Source organism: Peromyscus californicus, unplaced genomic scaffold (genome assembly GCF_007827085.1).
Source record: "Peromyscus californicus insignis strain IS unplaced genomic scaffold, ASM782708v3 Scaffold_2__1_contigs__length_46816999, whole genome shotgun sequence".
In the NCBI taxonomy this organism is placed as follows: domain Eukaryota; kingdom Metazoa; phylum Chordata; class Mammalia; order Rodentia; family Cricetidae; genus Peromyscus; species Peromyscus californicus.
The window spans coordinates 46,311,837-46,333,724 of record NW_026294540.1 but is presented as its reverse complement, the minus strand read 5'-3'; the positions used below and the strand labels follow the sequence as shown (position 1 = coordinate 46,333,724).

The 21,888-nt window shown below is 44.8% G+C and overlaps 1 protein-coding gene across 10 annotated transcripts in view; it reads right to left on the bottom strand.

Annotated features, from left to right (window-relative positions):
• Positions 1–21,888, bottom strand: part of Ccl25 (C-C motif chemokine ligand 25) — a 60,451-nt gene that overhangs the window by 36,810 nt on the left and 1,753 nt on the right. For 4 of the 10 annotated variants that reach the window (XM_052754698.1, XM_052754697.1, XM_052754696.1 and 1 more), the window contains exons 2-4: positions 20,590–20,696; positions 13,922–14,019; positions 7,550–7,691 (exon numbers count right to left, since the gene is read on the bottom strand). In XM_052754698.1, coding sequence (XP_052610658.1) covers positions 7,550–7,691; positions 13,922–14,019; positions 20,590–20,696 — 347 coding nt within the window. Of the gene's footprint in view, positions 1–7,549; positions 7,692–8,531; positions 8,613–13,771; positions 13,844–13,921; positions 14,020–20,589; positions 20,698–21,888 lie in introns of those variants that run through there. The other 6 variants (XM_052754701.1, XM_052754700.1, XM_052754706.1 and 3 more) reach the window with 4 other exon arrangements.

Below are 21,888 nucleotides of genomic sequence, written 5' to 3'. Positions count from 1 at the left end.
TAGAGAGCTGCTGGTCTTCAGTCTAAGTTGGAAGTCAGTTCTAATACCAGGGAAGTAATGCCTCAGCAGCAGCATAGGTAAAGTTGGGAGAGTGAGAACAAGCAGGCAAAAAGCAAGAGCTTCCTTATTCCATGTCCTTTTATATGGACTGCCACCAGAACATGTGGCCCAGATTTATGGTCTTCCCATCTCAAATGACCCAATTAAAAAAAAAAAAAAAAGAATCCCTCACAGGCATGCCCAGCTGCTTGGGTTTTAGTTGGTTCCAGATGCAGTTAACAACCAAGATTAGTTACTGTACACCTCAAGCTTCCCTCAAACTCTCTACATAGCCAAAGATGACTTTGAGCTTTGAACTCATTATGTACTCAAGAACAGCCTTGAACTTCTGATCCTCTTGCCTCTCAAGTGCTAGAAATGGCATGCATTCACCACCATGGTTGATTACAGTGCTGCAGTTGAAACCCAGGACTGTATGCATGTTTGAAAGTACCCTATTAAGCTAGAGAATCTGTTCTTTTCTCTGCCACCCTGTGTAAAGAAGCCTCAGGAGACCCTGCTCAAGTTCTGTGATGTACTGATGCCAGGCTCTGCCCCTGTCCCTTCTAAACACTGCATTAGTCATCTTCATGTTGCTGTGACAAAAGACTTCAGAAAATGAACTTAAAAGCGTAAAGAGGTATCTTGATTCCATTTCAGAGAATGGTGCTGTGGGATGGTCTGTATGTCAAGTGTGTTGCTGATTGGTCAATAAATAAATCACTGATTGGCCAGTGGCTAGGCAGGAAGTATAGGCAGGACAAGGAGGAGAATAAAGCTGGGAAGTGGAAGGCTGAGTCAGAGAGACAATGCCAGCCGCCACGATGACAAACAGCATGTGAAGATGCCAGTAAGCCACGAGCCACATGGCAAGGTATAGATTTATAGAAATGGATTAATTTAAGCTGTAAGAACAGTTAGCAAGAAGCCTGCCACGGCCATACAGTTTGTAAGCAATATAAGTCTCTGTGTTTACTTGGCCGGGTCTGAGCGGCTGTGGGACTGGCAGGTGAGAGAGATTTGTCCTGACTGTGGGCCAGGCAGGAAAACTCTAGCTACAGGATGAAAAGGATGAAGAGGTCACTTTGCTTTGTTGCTTGGGGCTGTGGTGAGGTAGAAGAGCATGGTGAGGAGCAAAGCTGCTCAGTTTAGGGCCGTCAGAGAGGGAGGGAGAAGTTGTAAAAGGAGCCTGAGAATAAGGTATCGTCCCCAAGAGTCAGGGGGTGGTGGCACTTGATGCCTATAATCCCAGCACTTGGAAAATGAAAGCAGGAATATCAGTTCAAGAGCAACAGGGCAGCCTTGGCTACATAGCAAGTTTATTGGCTTATTTAAAAAGCATGAGTGAGGGGTTGTGAGCAGGAGCATGGGTGACCCCAAAGCAGACACACTGGAAAATCTTCACCTAACATGGATGATGGCTTCCTCATAGCTAAGCTACATGGATCAAGCTATCCTGAACTAATCTACCCCATCCTATATACTCTAGCACCTCCTGCCACACAATGCCATTTGTCATTAGGGCAGAACTGCATACAGATTGCTGGAAGGAGCAGCTGGAAACTTTTGCAAGCCAGCTAATCTAATGACTATGGTGGCTGTTTTGCTTGAATAATGAATGGGAACAGGATGGATGAATTGAGTGTGTGTGTGTGTGTGTGTGTGTGTGTGTGTGTGTGTGTGTGTGTGTGTGTTGTGTTGTGTAATTCCAGGTCTTGGGAGGCAGAAGAGGGAACATGGCTAATTAGAGGCTAGCCTGGCCTATCTGACAAGTTCCAGGCCAACCTAGGCTACATAGTGAGACATCTCCAAATATCACAAAGAAATTTTTTAAATGAAGGGTTGGGGCTGGAAGATGGCTTGGCAGTTAAGAGCTCATACTGCTCTTACAAAGGACTCAAATTTGATTCCCAGCTTCCAAGTCAGGCAGCTTGTAACCACCTGTAACTTCAGTTTCAGGGGAATCCAGCACCTTTGGTCTTTGTGGACACCTGCACTCATGTGCACATATCCTATCCCCATACATACACATAACAGATAATAAAAATAAAATTTTACAAGGGAAGAAATAACTCAGTTGGCAAAATGCTTGCCATACGAGCATGAGGGTCTGTGTTCTATCTCTAGAACCCATATAAAAAGTCAGTCATGGGGGTGAGTAATAGAGAGAGATAGTGATAGGCAGATCCTTGGGGCTCAGTCGCAAGCCACCCTAACCTATTCAGTGAACCCCAGGGCCCATAAGAGATCATGCTTCAATAAATAAGGTGTATGGCAACTTTTGATCTCTGGTCTCCATGTGTACACGTACGCATGGGCACCTTCATATACACAAGAACACAAAAATAAGAGTTGGGTACAAAATAACACAGAAATCTGAAAGAGAAAGTGATAGTGAGGTCCTATTGTATAATAGTTGGCTGGACTCTGAGAAAGTGGTGGTGGCCCCTTCTACAGAGTGAGTCCCCGGATGTGGGGAAGGTGAAAGTGTGGTTTATTGATTTATGGTCTACTCAGGAGTAGCCAAGAATAAATGGGGTCACTGTCCTTAAGGTTCAGGGCAACATGGGTCACTTTGTGACCCAGGAAACTAAAGTTGTGGGGCTTTGCCAATCTTTTTTTTTTCAAGACAGAGTTTCTCTGTGTAGTTTTGGTGACTGTCCTGGATCTCACTCTGTAGACCAGGCTGGCCTCGAACTCACAGAGATTTCCTTGGCTCTGCCTCCCGAGTGCTGGGATTAAAGGTGTGTGCCACTACTGCCCGGCAAGGGCTTTGCCAATCTTGACCCCAAAGAGATAAAATGTCCATGACTGTGCTTGATAAAGAAACACTGGAATGGGTATTAGGGCTTGGGTTCAGAGGGACTACTGTAGAATTAAGTTCTCCAAGGTGGCTCAGTGACCTTCAAGCTGAAATAATATTTTCCTATTACATTTATTTATTAGGTGTTCATATAAGGAGATATGAGGACAATTTGCCCAAGCCAGTTCTCTCCTTCCACCAAGCGAGTTCAAGGATAGAACTCAGGTGGTTGGGCTTGGCAGCAAGCACTTTTCTCTGATGAGCCGTGTCAGCAGCTCTTCACACCCACACTTTTAAAAATCTTGGTGTGCATGCATGTTTAAGTGTGGAAGTCAGATGACAACCTTGGATGTTGGTTCTCCCTTCCCACCTTGTTGAGACAGGGTCCCTTGTTCATTGCTGCAGATAGCAAGTATGAGTTACTTTTCTGTGGCTGTAATACAATATTATGACCAAAAGCAACTGATAAAGTTGACGTTGGCTTATAGTTTGAGAGGGCGAGGTGTCCATGAAGATGGGAAGGCACAGTTGCAAAAGCAGAAGTTGGGAGTCAACGGCTCTGCTTCTCCAAAGTTCCAGAACCTCCCCAAACAGCACCACTGGGGACTGAGTGTTCAAATACATGAGCCCATTGGGGGGACACTTCTCATGCAAAACCCTACATTAGGCCCAAGAGCTTTGGGAGTTTGCGTTTGCCTGCCCCGTCAGTGTGGAAGTGCAGGATTGCAGACATGTACTGTTGTGCCCAGTTCTAAACTCAGGTCCTCACACTCCCACTTTACTGGATGAGCCATCCCCCCGCTCCCGCCTTCTTGAAGATTCCAATTAGCCTGCTCACATATGGAGTTCCACAAGTAGTTCAGAGAGAATGGCATCTCTGTATCTGGTTGCTGCCTTCTCCCTATAGACTGGTCAGTCACCAAGACACATAGAATTGGCCTCCTCTCCACACACACCATCACCCCTTTGCCTCCCTCATTTTTTTTGAAGGGATACATACTTCTTTTTAATGTACAAATGTGGAATTGGTGGATACAGACCACTAATTACAACCGTGTTTTAAGTCATATAGCTTTAGAATGCTTGTTTTTGTTTTTTTAACATGATTTTTTATTGATTCTTTGGGAATTTCACATCATGCACCCAAATCCCACTCATTTCCCAGTCCCTCCACATATGCCCCTCACTCATCACTGTAATGTCCCCCACAAAAGAAAATTTTAAAAAATATTAATTAAAAACAAAATAAACAAAAACACCACTTTGCTCCTGTCTTTCCCACCTCTCCAACACCTCTGCATTCATCTTAGTGGCACTGGGAGCTGCAGTGTGCCATGCAGTATACCCTCTCTGCTTTACTTGCAAATGTTTATTGCAATTATTGTTATGGTTCAAGGCCTCTGGCCCCTGGTACACCATCAATACTGGACCCTGACCAAAACTCCTCTCAGATATCCTGCTGTTGTCTGGAGTCATGGAGATCCCGCAGTTATGGTTCCACAGGACGAGTCCCTTCACATACTTCAGCAGGTCACAGATGGGGTAGATGTTGAAATGGCCAACTCAAAGCCTTGAATACGGGCCTGGGTGGTAGCTGATTTGGTGAATCTGGGCCCCTGGGACCTCTCCCCACCCCTACCCCTGCCCAGCAAGGGGCAGAGTCAGTTTTCCTATGCCCATGCCATCAGGCCTCTCTCCCACACCTGTGGTGAGGGGCAGGGCCATCTCTTAAGTGTGGGGCCAGCTCTCCCATGAGGGGTGGATCCAGTTCTTGTGCTGCAGTGGCCAGCAAGGGGCAGGACTAGCTCTCCCAGGGCCACTGAAGGGTGACGCTGGCTCAGCACAGCCCTCAGATTTCAACATGCACGGTTCCTATGGCCCCCTGTGGTAACATGGGCCATGGAAATCAATACAGACCCCAGCTGCAGCAGGACCATAGACCCAGACATGCCCTTGGCAACAGCTCAGGCCCAGAAGTAACCAGGGCATGGTTACTAAGACACCAACAGGGTCTCAGGTGGTTGATCAGACCCCACTATCCGCATGGCCCTTGGTAGTAACAGGAGCCATGGACACCAACTCAGTCAGACCCTGGCTGCCGTAGGGCCACAGACCCAGACACAGGCCTTGGCAGCAGCTCAGGCTCAGAAGTCACCATGGCCCTGGGTGGCAACACAGGCCATCCAGATCAGTATGGCCCCAGCAGCACAGCCCTCAGACACCAACGTGGCCATGGGTGGCGGCCCAGACCCTGGGCATCCATGTGGCCCCTTGGTAGCAACACAGGCCACGGAGACCCCAGACATGGTCTTTGGCAGCAGCCTGGGCCCAGATGTCACTATGGCCCTAGGTGGCAGCCCAGGCCACTCAGATTGGCATGACCCTCAGGCACCAACATGGCCTCAGATGGCAGCCCAGACCCAGGGCACAGCCTTCAGTGGTAACTGAAGCCATGGAGATCAACACAGACCCTGCCTCCCCTCATTTTTAAAAATTATATGTGTGTTTGTTGACACACATGAAATCATAGAAAAATTCCTTTACTCCCACTTTACGTGGGCTCCAGGGATCAACCTTGGGCTGTCCAGCACCTTTATCTGCTAAGTCCTCTTGCTTAACCACCACTCCCCCTATTCTGACATCCATGTCTGGTTTGCACAGTCCCTGCTCCCACCCTCCCTCCTCTTTAGGCAGAATTTTCTGCTTGACACGTTTTACTTTCTCTAGGTCACTTTGATAAAACACTTCAACTAAGAACAATTGGGAGGGGACTGGAGAGATAGCTCAGAGGTTAAGAGCACCGATTGCTCTTCCAGAGGTCCTGAGTTCAATTCCCAGCACCCACATGGTGGCTCACAACCATCTGTAATGAGATCTGGCACTCTCTTCTGTATACATAATAAATAAATAAATCTTTAAAAAAAATTGGGAGAAGAAAGGATTTATTTTCCATACACTTCTAGATGGAAGCCAAGGCAGAAAGTGAAGCAGAAACCATGGAGGACCACTGATGTCTGCAATCATCAGTTAAGAAAATCTCTCACAGCCATGGCCACAGGCCATTCTTTTGCTGAGACTCCCTCCTTCCAAGGGGACTCTAGTTTGTGTCAAGCTGATAATAAAAACTAGGGATAGAACGTTGGTCTTTTTTGGCAAGCTAGTAAGTCACCCTCCTCTCTGGGTCTGGGCTAGCTTTTCTTTACAAGGCAGATCCCAAGAAACAACCTCAAAACCCCAGTTGCTGCTTAAGGCTTATTCTCAGGCTCATATTCTGCTCTCTTGCACAGCACAAGTGCACCTGCATGAATGGTACTGACCACAGTAGGCTGGGCTCTTCTACATTAATTATGAATCAAGAAAATACCACACAGACATGCCCAAAGGCTAATCTGATAAAGGTAATTCTTCAGTTGAGGCTGTCTCCCAGGTGTGTTGTCATTGACAACCAAGATTAGCCTTCACAACTCTGTTTTCCTTACTGGGGTTGGGCATGGTAATACTTGTCTGTGGTCTCAGCTCCAAGAAGGGAGCAGGATCAGCATTCAAAGTCACCCATATGACAGAGACTTTGATACAGTCTGGGATATGGAGACCCTGTCTCCAAACAACAAGTTAACAGCCCTTTTTAAATTTTTTTTCATTTATGTGTACATGTTTTTGTGCATGTATGTACATGTGTGTAGGTGCCCTTGGAGGCCAGAAGAGAGCATCAGATACCTGGGTGCTGGGATCTGAACTGTGATGATTGAACACTACTCATGCTTAACTGCTCAGCCATCTCTCCAAAACCGCCCCCTCCAGTTATTTCTGTGTGGAGGTGTGTCGGATGCCTTACTTGATCTTCACCTTTTTTGACGCACGTCTCTCACTAAACCTGGAGCTTACCCAAGAGGCTACCCTAGTGGGCCAGTGAGTCCAGGTTGCTCCCTGACTCAGCCTCTCCATGTAGTACAGCATCTTTTTTACATAGGTGCTGGAGGAGGATCTGAGCTCAGGTCCTCATGTTCTTATGACAAACTATTTACCAACAGAACCATCCTCCTAGTCCAACTCTCTTATTTTAACCATTTTTTTCTCAGCCAAAAGGCAATTTTTAAGTTTTAATCTGGTTGGGTTTTTTTGTTTGTTTGTTTGTTTAATTCTTGAAGAGAGTTTCATGTAGTCCAGGCTGGCCTCAAACTGGCCAAGTAGCCCAGAATGACCTTAAGTTCCTGATCCTCCCACCTCTACCTCCCAAGAGCCAGGATTATGGGCTTGCACCACCATTCCTGGTTGACAAAATTTTTTCAGATAATCATTTTTTATTAGTTTATGGAGACTGAAATTTACATTTCATGTAATTTTCAATTAATAAATTACAACTAAACAATAAGTTCAATACGTCTTTATTATCTTACAACAACAATCAACAAAACATTAGAAATCTCAAATTATGTATTACCAGCCTGTTTATAGCAGTTTCCTCTCAGATTAACTTTCCATTTTGGAGGGAAACAAGACATTGGACATGCTATGGGGAGGCGAATCATTCATTCCTACAGGTAAGATCCTTAAGCTCAGGAAGTAAACAACTCAAGGGTTTCAGAAAGTCCTTCAAACTGACCAGGTTACTAAACCCTTTCTTCCCCAAGCACATGCTTTATGGACTGCTGAGACAGTCAGAAGCTTGAGCCCAACTCAAGCTGCCTGGAAGAAGCAGAGACCTACCTCGCTGCCTAGAAGAGAGGCAGTCTCCAGTCTGCTGAACTGCGTGCAGGTAGTCTGCTCCAGGTTTTCAGGGGTTTCTTGAGTTGTCACCAATGTGGAGGTGGGCTTTTTGGTGATCCAGCTGACTGAGCCATTCCTGCTCCTGTAAGTAACCACAATAAAACTTACCAGTTACCAAGTTGGACTTTGGTGGTGTGTAGAAGTAACCAACCATCTTATTTTTTTTTTTTTTTTTTTAAAACAATCATCATGTATGATTTATTCCAAGATGGCAAAAAAATGACTGAATGGCAATTCATTGAATACAGGGTGAATCAGTACATGTATTTCTACAAATCTGAAAAACATTCTATACTCTAATGTCTATATCACTTAATAAAGTAGAATGTCTTATGATAATGGAACAGAAAATTTGAAACTTCCTTCATTTGATAAAACTTGTATACCAAATTCTATACCAACATGAAGACTCGAAGTCAGTGGTTCTCAGCCTGTGGGTCACGACCCTTTCTTGGGGATCACACATCAGATAGTTACATTGTGATTCATAATAGTAGCAAACTTACAATTATGAAGTAGCAACAAAAATAATTTTGTGGTTGGGGGTCACCATAACATGAGGAACTGTATTAAAGGGTCACAGCATTAGGGAGGTTGAGAACCAGTGCTTTAAGTAAATTGTTTTCCCAGCATGAAACAGTGTTCCTGTGCACCAGCGGAACCAATTGCAAAATAGGATTCCCCTCTCAAGAGCTGTATGAAGTAGATAGTCCATGTTCAGAGTTAGATGACTTGACAGCAGTAATTTTAAAGTCATCTCAACAAAAGTTCTAATTGTTTTACCACTCTTATGAAACTTCACACCTTCCCCAATGACTCACAATCCTGAGCTTTCTTAGAGCTCCTCCTAAATCACGAGCGCTTTGATAGAATGATTTCCCTATTCTTCAAATCCCTCAAAGCAGCTAGTGTAATACATTACCTGGAAGGCACTTAAAGAAGTGCGTGTCCAAGCAAAAGGAGCAAAGAGACCGTGGAAACACACCGCCTCTCGTAATTATTCCTACGAAGAGTCCATAGAGATTTTCAATTTCTCATCCTTTGTAGCGGTGTTTTTTTTTTTTTTTTTTTTTTTTTTTTTTTTTTTTTTTTTTTTTAATTTATTTTAGTTTATTTTGCAATACAATTCAGTTCTACATATCGGTCACGGATTCCCTTGTTCTCCCCCCTCCCGTCCCCCTCACCTTCCCCCCAACGCCGCCCCCCCCATTCCCATCTCCTCCAGGGCAAAGCCTTCCCCACAGACTGAGGTCAACCTGGTAGACTCAGTCCAGGTAGGTCTAGTCCCCTCCTCCCAGGCCGAGCCAAACAATCCTGCATAGGCCCCAGGTTTCAAACAGCCAACTCATGCAATGAGCACAAGATCTGGTCCCACTGCCTGGATGCCTCCCAAACAGATCAAGCCAATCAACTGTCTCACCCATTCGGAGGGCCTGATCCAGTGTGGACCCCTCAGCCATTGGTTCATAGTTCATGTGTTTCCATTCATTTGGCTATTTGTCCCTGTGCTTTATCCAACCTTGGTCTCAACAATTCTCGCTCATATAAACCCTCCTCATTCTCGTTAATTGGACTCCCAGAGATCCACCCAGGGCCTAGACATGGATCTCTGCATCCAGATCCCTCAGTAGTTGGATGAGGTTTCTAGCACAACAATTAGGGTGTTTGGCCATCCCATCACCAGAGTAGGTCAGTTCGGGCTGTCTCTCGACCATTGCCGGCAGTCTGTTGTGTGGGTATCTTTGTGGATTTCTGTGGGCCTCTCTAGCCCAACCATCTTATTAAATAAGAAACACAGAACCAATGCAAAGAAGAAAGCCTGGGCTGGAGAGATGGCTCAGTGGTTAAGAGCACTGACTGCTCTTCCAGAGGTCCTGAGTTCAATTCCCAGCAACCACATGGTGGCTCACAACCACCTGCAATTAGATCTGGTGCCCTCTTCTGGCCTGCAAAGACACATGCAGGCAGAACACTGTATACATAATAAATAAAATAAATCTTTAAAAAAAAAAAAAGAAAGAAGAAAGCCAAGAGGTCAGAGCTAAGAGCTAAAACCTTACCCTTCCTCCTGCGGTGGTCCTACCTCTCCGAACCAGAGCTACTTCCTGTGTTAAAGTCTTTATATAGAATTTCTGTTCTGCTTTCTCATTGGTTGTAAACCCAACCACATGACTGCCTCGTCACGGCCTGTCTGTATAGACCTCCAGGCTTCCCATGATTGGTACTGAGATTAAAGGCATGTGTATCCAATACTGGCTGTATCCCTGAACACACAGAGACTTACCTAGCTCTGCCTACCAAGTGCTGGGATCACAAGCATATGCCACCACTGCCCTGCTTTCCTATGGCTTGCTAATAGCTCTGACCCTGGGCAACTTTATTTATTAACATACAAATAACATTTTAATACAAATAAAATATCACCATAGTGGTGTCTTCTTTCTGGTCTGTTGTTAGTTCCCTACTTAGGGTAAGTAGAAATTTGTTAATGTCTGAGCCCCAGAAACAGTGTCATACAACAGGCTAAAATCAAGGTGCCGGCAGGGCTGATCCCTTCTGCAGGCTCTAGACAGTATTGGTGTCTGCCTTTTCTGGCTTCTGTGCCCTTGGTCCAAAGCTCAGTCCACCTCTTCAGGGCTGGCAGCAGAGCTTCTGCCAGTCTTTCTGATCCCTGCTCTTTAGCCTCCCTCTTAGGAGGTGCTGTGGTGACTGTCATAGATGGGGACATGACTCCCCCCACATTCTCTCAGACCCCAACAGTGGCAGCAGTCCAAGTTCTAGTGTCCCTGAAGAACTCAGCCAAGCATGGGTAGAGCAAGCCAGGTTTTCAGTTTATTATTCAGGTTAAAAAGCAAATGCAGGGTTAAGGTGCTTACCGCCCAATCTGAGGATTCCAGTTTGATCCCAAGGACACACGTTAGGAGAGAACTGACTCCCGAGTTGTCCTCTGAGTTCAACATGTGCACTGTGGCACACATACACATAAATAAATTTAATTTTTAAAAAGCAGAAGCAAAATAATCTCCTCTGAATGGAGGGTCGACCAAGCCAGGCACCAGCAACAGAAGGTACCTAGAATTTGACTGACAGCTCTGGGTCGAGCATTCCTCCTCCCCTGGCCCACCACTGGGACAGTCTTTGTCTTTCAGGAACAGGAAGAGGGTTTCTTATAACCTGCACATGCCCACAATTCAGTCTCTAACTATCAGATGCACGGATATGCTGAAGGTGTAACTACTCACAGCTGCTGAGCTTATTAGGAGAAAAAGCAAAGGTACCTTGTGTGTGCTCCTAGGCGGGGGTGTGGCCTCTATGGAGTCAGCTGGAACTTGCAAGACAGGCTTGTTTTCTGCCCCTCTCTTTCTGGTTGGCTACCTAATACCAGCTGTAAACTTTCTTATTCCCTGTATTCCAGCATGTGTATGTGTGCACATGCGTGTGGAGGCCATCAATTTTGGGTGGGCAACTTCCTCAATCACTCTCAACCTTGTTTTTTTGTTTTTGAGGCAGAGTCTCACTGTGTATCCCTGGCTGGCCTGGAACTCCCTATGTATACCAGGCTACCACTGAACTTAAGAGATCCGTTTGCTTCTTCCTCTGGACTGATGAAGTCACTTTCCCAACTGAGCCATCTCCACAGTCCCTTATGGTTTGGTACTAAATGTTCCCCCAAAGTTCCTATCTTCAGAAAAAAATGGACCATGGGGGCTCTGACTTCATCAGTGGTTCATCCATTGATAGGTTCACAGCTGAATGAACCATGAGAAGGAGATGGGGCTGTCCTAGGAGGTAGGACCTAAATGGAGGAAGCAGGTCACTGGGGTTAGATATCTTGTGCCTGCTCCTTTGTTCTCAATCTCTCCCCCTCCTGGCTGCCAGGAGCTGGGTAGCTGAGCTACAATTCATGCTTTCCACTATGATCTTCTGCCCCATCCAAGGCCAGAAGCAATGGAGCCAAGTGACTATGAATCGAAACCACTGAAAGCCAAGAGCCAAAATAAGCCTTTCTTCTGTATAAAGTGTTCATCTCAGGCATTTGTCAGTGACAGAACACTAACACAGATATCCACAGCAAACACTTGAGGCTTTGTGGGTCTATGTTCTCTGTTCCTAGGGTAGCTACATGACTTACAAAAACGTAGGATCTGGAGTTGAACAGATGGCTTTGTGGTTAAGAGAGCTTGCTGCTCCTGCAGAAGTCCAGAGTTCGGTTCCTAGCACCCACATCAGGTGGCCTTACAACCACTTACAACCCCAGCTCCAGTGGACACCCTCTTCTGGCCTCAAACACCTGCATACATATGCAAATTCACACATACAAACTCACTCACATTTTTTGTTTGTCTGTTTCTGTTTTGTTTTTCAAGCCATGGTTTCTTTGTGTAGCCCTGGCTGTCCTGGGACTAGCCCTATAGACCAGGCTGGCCTCACAAAGATCTGCTTGCTTCTGCCTCCAAGTACTGGGGTTAAAGGCATGTGCTACCACCCAGTTCACCTTCAAAAAAATTCTTAAAAAATGAATGTAAAGCTTACTCTTACCCAGTCTTCAGAATCATGATATAACTTCTCCAGTTTCTTCTCTGTGACCCTTCGAAGCAGGCAACTGGCACCTCTTCAGTGTCCTCTCGCCATCCTCTCCACTCACTCACTACCTGAATTCCTGGTGTGGAATGACCTTCCTGGATAGGTGTGTGCTTTCCCTCATTTTCATATGTGTGTACATGTATATGTATACATGTTTGTGTGAATGGACTCACGTATGTGCAGGTGCAATATGCATATGCATGAGGAGGCCAAAGTTGATGTTGGGAACCATTCGTAATAGCTATTCCCTTTTATTCATTGAGACAGGTCTCTCAATCAAAGCAGAGCTCACTAGCTCGCTTTGGGGATTCTGTCTCCACTTTCCAAGGCTGGAATTACAGAGGGCCACACACCAGCCAGTTGGCATTTATGCGGGTCCATAGGAATTCGCTGGCTGCTCCTTACCTATCGGCAGCTCAGGAAGTCAAGAGACTGGACAGGTGAGAACCATAAGCAGGTATCACCTTCAAGGTATACCCTTACTCCCCAGCAACCTATTTCTTCCCGCTAGGCTGACTCCGAAAACTGTGCCTCCTGCTGGAAACCATGTGTTTTTACATAACCCGTACTCCTTAGGTGCTGCCTACACATAGTGACTTCCTTACAAAGTATTCAGTGTAGTGGTATTTGTAATCTAAAAAAATAAAGCTTGTTTGAAGATCAGAGGACAGCACCAGCCAGAGTTAAACATAGAGGTCAGGCAATGGTGGCACACACCTTTAATCCTAGCACTCGGGAGGTCCATCTGATCTCTGAGTTGATCTCTGAGTTCAAGGCCACACTGGGCTACATGAGAATGATCCAGTCTAGGAGAGAAACAGAGCCAGGCACTGGTGGCACACACCTTTAACCCCAGTATTTGGGAAGCACACACACCATTAATCCCAGCACTAAGAAGGTTGAGATATTTTGAAAGTGAAATGGCTGAGCAGAGAAAGGCATATAAGGCGTGAGGAGACAGGAACTAGAGACCCTTTTGGCTGAGGGCTCAGAGGCATTCAGTCTGAGGATTTGTGTAGATAGGATCAGCTGAAGAGTTGGCGAGGTGAGAAGTGGCTGTGGCTTCTTTCTTCTGATCTTTCGGCATGTACCCCAATATCTGGCTCTGGGTTTTTATTATAAGACCATTTAGACCAGGCAGTAGTGGCACATGCCTTTAATCCCAGCACTTGGGAGGCAGAGCCAGGCAGATCTGTGAGTTCAAGGCCAGCCTAATCTACAGAGTGAGATCCAAGACAGGCACCAAAACTACACAAAGAAACCCTGTCCTGAAAAAACCAAAACCAAAACAAAACAAAACAAAAAGGTCATTTAGGATTTGTGCAACAATTCGTACAGTGCTGGAGATACAGTTCAGTGAGTGGAACAGAACTTGCTCAACATGCATGAGGCCTTCGGTTCAATCCCCATATCACATAAACCAAACAGAAACAAGAACAAAGCAAAAGAAAATGAAGGAAGGGAAAGGGTAACTATGCTGGAGAAACTGATAAGTATCACCAGCAATGAAGGTGGACATCAAAATACAGACACTGCTCAAGAAGGGTGAGAGGCTGGGTTCAGCGGTAAGGCACTTACTGTGATGGCTGTTCTTGTTGTCAACTTGGCTAACATCTGGAATGAACTAAAATCCAGAAATGGAGGGCATACCTGTGAGAGAATTTTTGCTTGATTTAAAGTAGGTCAATCTACTTCTAGTCTGAACCTTTGAGGTAGGAAGACACATACCTTTGATCCAGATCTTGAAGCAGAAAGACACATGTCTTTAATTTGGATCTTGAGGTGGGGAAGACACACCTTTCATCTGGGCCACACCTGATGGAAGCCTATACAAGGACATGGAAGATGGAAGCTTTTGCTCTTTGCCTGCTTGCTCTCACCTTGATAGCAAGTGCATCCCTTTACAGGCATTAGAGCCTGCATCTTCAGGATTCCAGGGTCTACTGAAGACCAACCGAGACATCCAGCCTCTCGGACTGAACAACTTCTGGATCCTTGGACTTTCTGTTTATGGCCTGCCATTGTTGGATTAGTTGAACCATAGCCTGTAAGTGATTCTAATAAATCCTTTATACACGAAAGACTCATTCTATAGTTCTGCTACTCTAGAGAACCCTGACTAACAACTTAACACGCTGAAGGCTCAAGCAAAACTGACCAAGTAATGTTGACAGACGTACCTCAATATATGAGTGCACCGGGGAGATGACTCAGTCAGTAAAATGCTTATAGTGTAAGCATTAGGACATGAGTTTGGATCCTCAACACCCACAATGGGCACAGGTGCAGACCTATAATCTTGGCACTGAGGAGACAGAGACAGGAGGATCCCTGGGGCTCATTGGTCAGTCAGCCTAGCCAATCGGTCAGCTCCAGGTTCAATGAGAGACTCGGTCTCAAAAAATAAAGTGGAGGGTGACTGAGGAAGACAACAGATGTCAACCTTTGTCCTCCACATTCATACACACACAACATCATGGGTGAAAACCAGTAACGGGCTGCTTTGATCTTTCTGTCAATAATCCATTATCATAATCTATGACTACTCCGGCAGAGAAACATCTTCCAAAGTAACTCACTAGCCAGGTACAGTGGTGCACACCTATAATTCCAGCACCCAAGAGTATCATGAGGTCTAAGCCAACCTGGTTTGTTCTAGACAGCAAGATGGCCGAGAGCTACAGAGACCCTGTCCCAAAGGACAAACCAAAACAAAATACCTGACCTGTGATTCTTAAAAGTGTCAAGGTCATCACAAACACGGAAAGTGTGGTTCTGCCACAGGCAAGAAGTGGCTAGACAGGACAATTAATTTAAGTATGATGTGGTAGTCTCTGTGGAACCCTAAAGAGTAAAGGGACATTAGAAAAAGACATACTCTAAATAAACAAAAACAAGACATCAATATTGGCCTATTAATTACAATAAATTATTTTTGTATGTGTATGTATGTGGTATATGTAAGTATGTACTCGTGGGTGTGTGCACATATGTATGCATGTATGGGAAGGACAGAGTGGATGGCAGTTACTCTCTTGCTAATTTTTTAGAACATTTATTTGTGTGTGTGTGCGCAGATCAAAGGACAACGTAGAAAAGTCAGTTCTCTCCTTTCACCACATAAGTTCCAAGCTACTAAGTTGTCTGGGTTCTAAATCTAATTTTTTAAGACAGGGTCTCTGAGCTTAGAGCTCATCAATTCGGCTAGGCTGGCTGGCCAATGAGCTCCAGGGATCAGTCGGTCTCCATCCTACCAGTGCTGAGGTTAATAGTTGTGTGATGCAGGGCCCAGCTTTTATGTGAGTGCTAAGGCATCCAAAATCAGGTCCTCAAACCTGTGCAGCAGGCACTTTCCAGACTGAGCCATTTCCCTACCTGCCCCTCCTTTCTATGTCAGTGCTTAGGGCTGAATCTTAGGCCTCACACATACTAGGCAACTCTCCACCTTTGATATCCCTAGCCCTATTTAAAAAAAAAAAAAAAAAAAAAACCAAAATCTGGTTGTGTAGCCCTTTCTATCCTAGAACTTGATGTGTAGCCCAAGCTAGTCTTAAACTTGTGACAATCCTCCTATCTCAGCACCCCAAATGATATTACAGATAATATAGTATTACTCTAAGCTTCAAGAGAATCAGGGAATACAAATCTCTACCACCAGGTCTGGTAACGACTATATTACTAAGATGGATGTGATTGCAAACATCTTTAGTCTCAGCACTTGAGAAGCAAAGGCAGGCAGATCTCTATGAGTTCAAGGCCAGCCAGGGCTATAGAGTAAGATCATCTCAAAACAAACAAAAACAAAACAAAATAAAAACCAAGGCAAGTACATTAATAAAAAAAAATTTAACTAATTAGGGAACCAGGTATGGAGAATAATGCTCTATCATCTTTCTGATGTTCTAAAAAATCTAAATAGTCTATGGCCAACAAGATGGCTCATAGGCTAAAGGCGCCAAATAAGATAATCTGAGTTTGACCCCATGTGGTGAAAGAGGCAAACCAACTTCCTCAAGTCTCTCTCTGTGTCTCTCTGTGTCTCTCTCTCTGTGTCTCTCTCTATCTCTCTCTCTCTCACACACACACACCAAAAAAAATTTAAAAAAAATTTTAATGTAATTTTTAAAAAGTAATTTTTTTTTTGTTTTTTGTTTTTCGAGATAGGGTTTCTCTGTGTAGTTTTGGTATCTGTCCTGAATCTTGCTCTGCAGACCAGGCTGGCCTCGAACTCACAGAGATCCTTCTGGCTCTGCCTCCCGAGTGCTGGGATTAAAGGTGTGCGCCACCACCGCCCGGCAAAAAGACAATTATTAACAATAGAATATAAATGAAGGAAAACCACGCATAGTGGTACATACTGGTAATCCCAGCACTAGGGAGGTAGAGGCAAGAGGATCATGAGTCCAAGGTCATCTTTAGCTACACACCAAGTCGGAAGCCAGCTTGGGCTACACAATACTTGGGGTTGGGGTGGCTGAGAAAGGGCTCATTGGTTAAGAGCACTGGCTGCTCTTCCTGAGGACCTGACTTTGATTCCCAGTACCTACACAGTGCTTCACAGCTCTCCCTAATCCCAGGACCAGGGTATCCCCCACCTTCTTCTAGTCTCCATGGGTACCAGACATACATGTAACACAGAGACATACATATAGCCAAAACACCTGTGGTGGTTTGAATAAGAAGAGCTCACAGATTAGAATGCCACCAAAGTAGCACTATTAGGAGTGTGACCTTGTTGGAGTAGGTGTGCCTTTGTTGGAGGAAGTGTGTCATTGGGGGCAGGCTTTGAGGTTTCAAAAGCCAAAGCCAGGACCAGTGGCTCTTTCTCTTCCTGCTGTCTGGGGAATCCAAATGTAGAACTCTCAGCTCATCTCCAGCAGTATGCCTACCTGCATGCCACCATGAATTCTGCCATGCTTGATAATGGACTAAACCTCTGAAACTGTAAGCCAGTTCTAATTAAACGTTTTCCTTTATAAAAGTTGCCATAGTCATGGTGTCTCTTCACAGCAATAGAACAATGATTAAGACAGAAGTTGGTACCAGAAACTAGGGTATTGTTGTGATAGGCCTAACCATGCTTTTGTTTGGAGGAATATGGAAGACTATAGGTCTCTGTACTAGAAAAGTGATTGGACACTTTAACTGGGGCTTAATGGGCCATACTACTAGGAGCATGGAAAGCAGTGCTGAGGGTAATTTGAACTGTGGGGGCCCAGCTCAAGAAGTTTCAGAAGGGAAGAACATTAGTACGCAGCTTAGAGACCATTCTTGTGGGGGTTTTTGGCCAATAATGTGACTGCTTTTTGCCTTTTAGTCTCCCTGAGGCTAAACTGAAAAGTTTAGATTAAAGTGCAAACTGAACAAGGGAAAAGACAAAAAGTATAGTTTGAGGAGAAAAGAGGCATCAGGAAGTATAATGGAGCTAAGACCTGTGTTCAAGGAGATAAAAAGATTAAAGAAAAGCCTGGTGCTAAATGGAATAAAGGGAGTGGTGGCCTCAGAGCAAGATCCCACCAGGTAAGCGTTTAACTTTTGAAAAGGAATTAAGAAACATTTAAGCAGTGAAGGAAACCATCAAAAACAGAAATCTGGTGAAGATATAATTGAGGAGGGGGCCATGTTCCAGCTCCAGCAAGCAGCAGAACCTGGCAGCTTTTAGAATCGAGGATAAAAGAAAGAGGTTATGGACTATGCCTCTGAAACTAAGGAAAGCCACTTACACCAGGCCTGTGTCAGGGGTGTCCCTGCATAGAGGCCTACATTGGGTGATGCTGTGAAGGTGAAGCTGGATTGCCTTGGAGACCACCCAAGATGTTGGAAAAGCCAGAACTGTGGGATACCTACTGAGGAAAGCTACAAACAAAGAGTGGAATCAGCCCAAGACAGAGAAGTGTGTTACACGTAACAAAGCTGAAAGGAGTTGGAGATCTGAAGAGCGCTTTGACAGCAGGCAGAGTTTGGAGTTTTCAGGCTTGCTTTGGTCCTGTATTTCCTCACTATGCTCCCTTTCCTCCCTTTTGGAACGGTAATGATATCCTCTGCCTCTGTATGTTTCAAGTATGTGATATGCTTTTTTATTTTGATTTTACAGGGGGTTATAGTTCAGAGACTGCCTTGAGTCTCAGAAGAAACTTCGGATTTTTAAACAGAGTTGAGACTGTTACAGATATGGGAACTTTTGAAGCTGAACTGAATGCAGCTTTGCATTATGATATGGCTACAACCCTGAGGATCGGGGAGTGGCTTGGTTTGAGTAAGAACAGCCTCCATAGGCTCAGAGATTTGAATGATTAGTCACCAAAGAAGGCACTATTAGGAAGTATGGCCTTGTTGGAGGAAGTGTGTCACTAGGGGTGGGCTGTGAGGTCTCAGATGCTCAAGCCATGTCCAATATGCCTGCAGATTCAGATGTAGAACTTTTAGCTACCTCTCCAGTATCATGTCTGTCTGCATGCCACCATGCTTCCTACTGTGATAAAGGACTAAACCTCAGAACTGTAAGCCAGCCCCAGTTAAATGTTTTCCATTATAAGAATTGCCATGGTCATGCCTGGCAGTGGTGGCGCATAAAGTTAATCCCAGCACTCGGGAGGCAGAGCCAGGCAGATCTGTGTGAGTTCGAGGCCAGCCTGGTCTATAGAGTGAGTTCCAGGAAAGGCGCAAAGCTTCACAGAGAAACCCTGTCTCAAAAAAAAACAAAAAACAAAAAACCCTAACTAAGACACAGGTAGATCCTTGGGGCTCCCTGGTCTGCCAACCTAGACTAATTGGCAAGTTCTAGGCCAATGAAGATACTTTGTCTCAGAAAAACAAGGTAGACAGTGCATAAAGAATGACACGGTGGTGACACACATCTGTAATCCTAGCACTTGGGAGGCAGAGGCAGGGAGAGCTCTGAGAGTTCCAGGCCAGCCTGGTTTACACAGCAAGTTCCAGGACAGCTAAAACTACACAGAGAAACCCTGCCTCAAACAAACAAACAAAATGACACCAGAAGGATCTCTATCCTCTACATGTATGTGACCACACATGTGCATGTGTAAACATAAACACACACACACCTGCTGTGGAATAATACTTCTGTACACTGTGAATATATGTTACTCTCATTTTTAAAAAAGAACTGACTGGCATATGCCGGACAGCCAAACTGAGAATGCTAGGAGGAAGAAGGGCAGAGAGTGGAGTCTCCAGGAGACAAGGAGGGAGCAAGATATGCTAGAGGACAGGTAAAGTCACAAGCCATGTGGCAATACATAGATTAATAGAAATGGGTTAATTTAAGTTCTAAGAGCTAGTTAGTAATAAGCCTGAGCTAATCAACCGAGTATCCACAAGTAATATTAAGTGATTATTTGGGAGCAGCTGCTGCACAGGAAAACTCCACCTACACATACCTACATACACACATAAATATAATTAAAAATTCAGATATTCAGTTAACTAGCTACTGTCAAGTGTCCAACATCAAGTTTCAATAGGGAAGTGTTGATAGGGGACACATTAATTTTTGTGTGCAAGTATAGTGTATGTCCACATGTGTGCACACAGGTAGAGGCCAGAAGAGGGCAATGGATATCTTACTCTCTATCATGGGTAACTTATTTCTTTCTTTGAGGCAGTCTCCCCTGTACCTTGAGCTGTATCAGCAGCCAGCAAGCCCCATCAATCCCCCCACCTCTGCCTCCCACAACATGTGGTTACACACATACAGTGGCTGTTTATGTGTGCACCAGGTTCTGGACTCAGGTCCTCATGCTTGCACAGCAAACCTCTTACCTACTAAGCTATCTTCCAGGCCCCATACCCAAAATTTTTACATGGTCTACAGGGCAACACTAAACAATAAAGAATGTAATTTTGTTATGGAATAGTTCCTTTGTACACTGTGAAGATTTGTAGCTTTGATGGTTTAATAAACAAGTTGACTGGCCAATAGCTGAACAGAATAAGGTTATGCGGGAAAGCCAAACTGAAAACGTTGGGAAGGAGAAGGGCAGAGGAGTCAGGAGTCACCAGCCAGACACAGAGGGAGCAGGAGATGAACGTGCCATGCTAATAAAGGTACTGCCATGTGGCAGAGCATAAATAAGGAATATCGGTTAACTTAAAATGTAAGAGCTAGTTAGACTTCTAAGCCTGAGCTATTGGCCAAGCATTTATAATTTATATTAAGTCTCCGAGTCAGTTATTTGGGAAGTGGCTAATGGTTAATTGGGAGCAGGCAGGACAGGAAAACTCTACCTACATAATTTTTCTCAACTCCTCTGATTCTTCTTCATAGTCCATCTCCCTGACTACCCTCTTTGAACTGCTATCCCTACCTTCCTGTACCCTTTTCCCAGTTCACTTTTCTTCTTACCCTTTTAAAAACTACTTCAAATGGAACTCACTTGATTTCTCTTCTGTTTCCTCCTACAACAGCTCATGGTCCGATGGTAACATGGGACTTCTGAGTTCTTGAAATGCAATTGGTCCAATTTGATATGTAAAATATACACTAGATTTCAAAAGCAAAAGGAAGGAAAAAACAGAATGTAAAAAAATCTCACAACAGTTTTTTTTTCCAAGATAGGGTTTTTTTCTGTGTAGCTCTGGCGGGCCTAGAAGTAGCTCTGTAGACTAGGCTGGCCTGGAACTCACAGAGAACTGCCTGCCTCTGTCCCCACAGTGCTGGGATAAAAGCCCTGGCTGTCCTGGAACGCACTTTGTGGACCAGGCTGGCCTCAAACTCAGAGATACCCCTGCCTCTGTCTCCTAAGTGCTAGAACTAAAGGTGTGTGCCGCCACCACCTGGCAGATCATGTAACTTTTAACTTTGATTATATGTTGAAATGTTTTAGAATAGTTGGTTAAATAAAATTATTAAAATATCTGTTTTTTACATTTAAAAAAAGATACTATGTGTGCCAGGTGTGGATATGAAAGTCAGAGGACAACCTGCAGAAGTCAGTTCTCTCCTCCCATCCTGTGGGTTCTGGAGCTTGAACTCAGGTGGTGCCTCACTCTGTTGAGATATCTTTACCTCTGTAAAACAACTAATGATTTACTTTTTTTGAAATAGGGTCACATGTAGCTGAGGCTGGTCTTGAAATTTGCTATGTAGTCAAGGATGCACTTTTTTTTTTTCTTTTTCCGGAGCTGAGGACCGAGCCCAGGGTCTTGTGCTTGCTAGGCAAGCGCTCTACCACTGAGCTAAATCCCTAACCCCAACAATTTTTGTTTGTTTGTTTGTTTTTTCAAGACAGGGTTTCTCTGTGTCATTTTGGTGCCTATCCTGGATCTTGCTCTGGAGACCAGGCTGGCCTTGAACTCACAGAGATCCACCTGGCTCTGCCTCCCGAGTGCTGGGATTAAAGGTGTGCGCCACCACTGCCTGGCCTAGGATGCACTTTTTTTAAAGAAAGGTTTTATTTATGTATGTGTGAGTCTGAGTGTGGATTTGTGTACATGAATGCAGTGCCCTTAGAGGTCAGAAGAGAGTGTTATATCCCTTGGAAGCAGAGTTACAGGCAGTTATGAGTCAATAGATGTGGTTGGTTGCTGGGAATTGAATCCTTGTCCTCTGCAAGAGTAGTAACTGTTCTTAACAGCTGTGCCACCTTTCCATCCTGCCCATGAACTTTTGATCTTTCAACTTTATTTATCTCCCGAGTTCTTGGATTACGGGATGCAATGCCTGGGTTTGAACG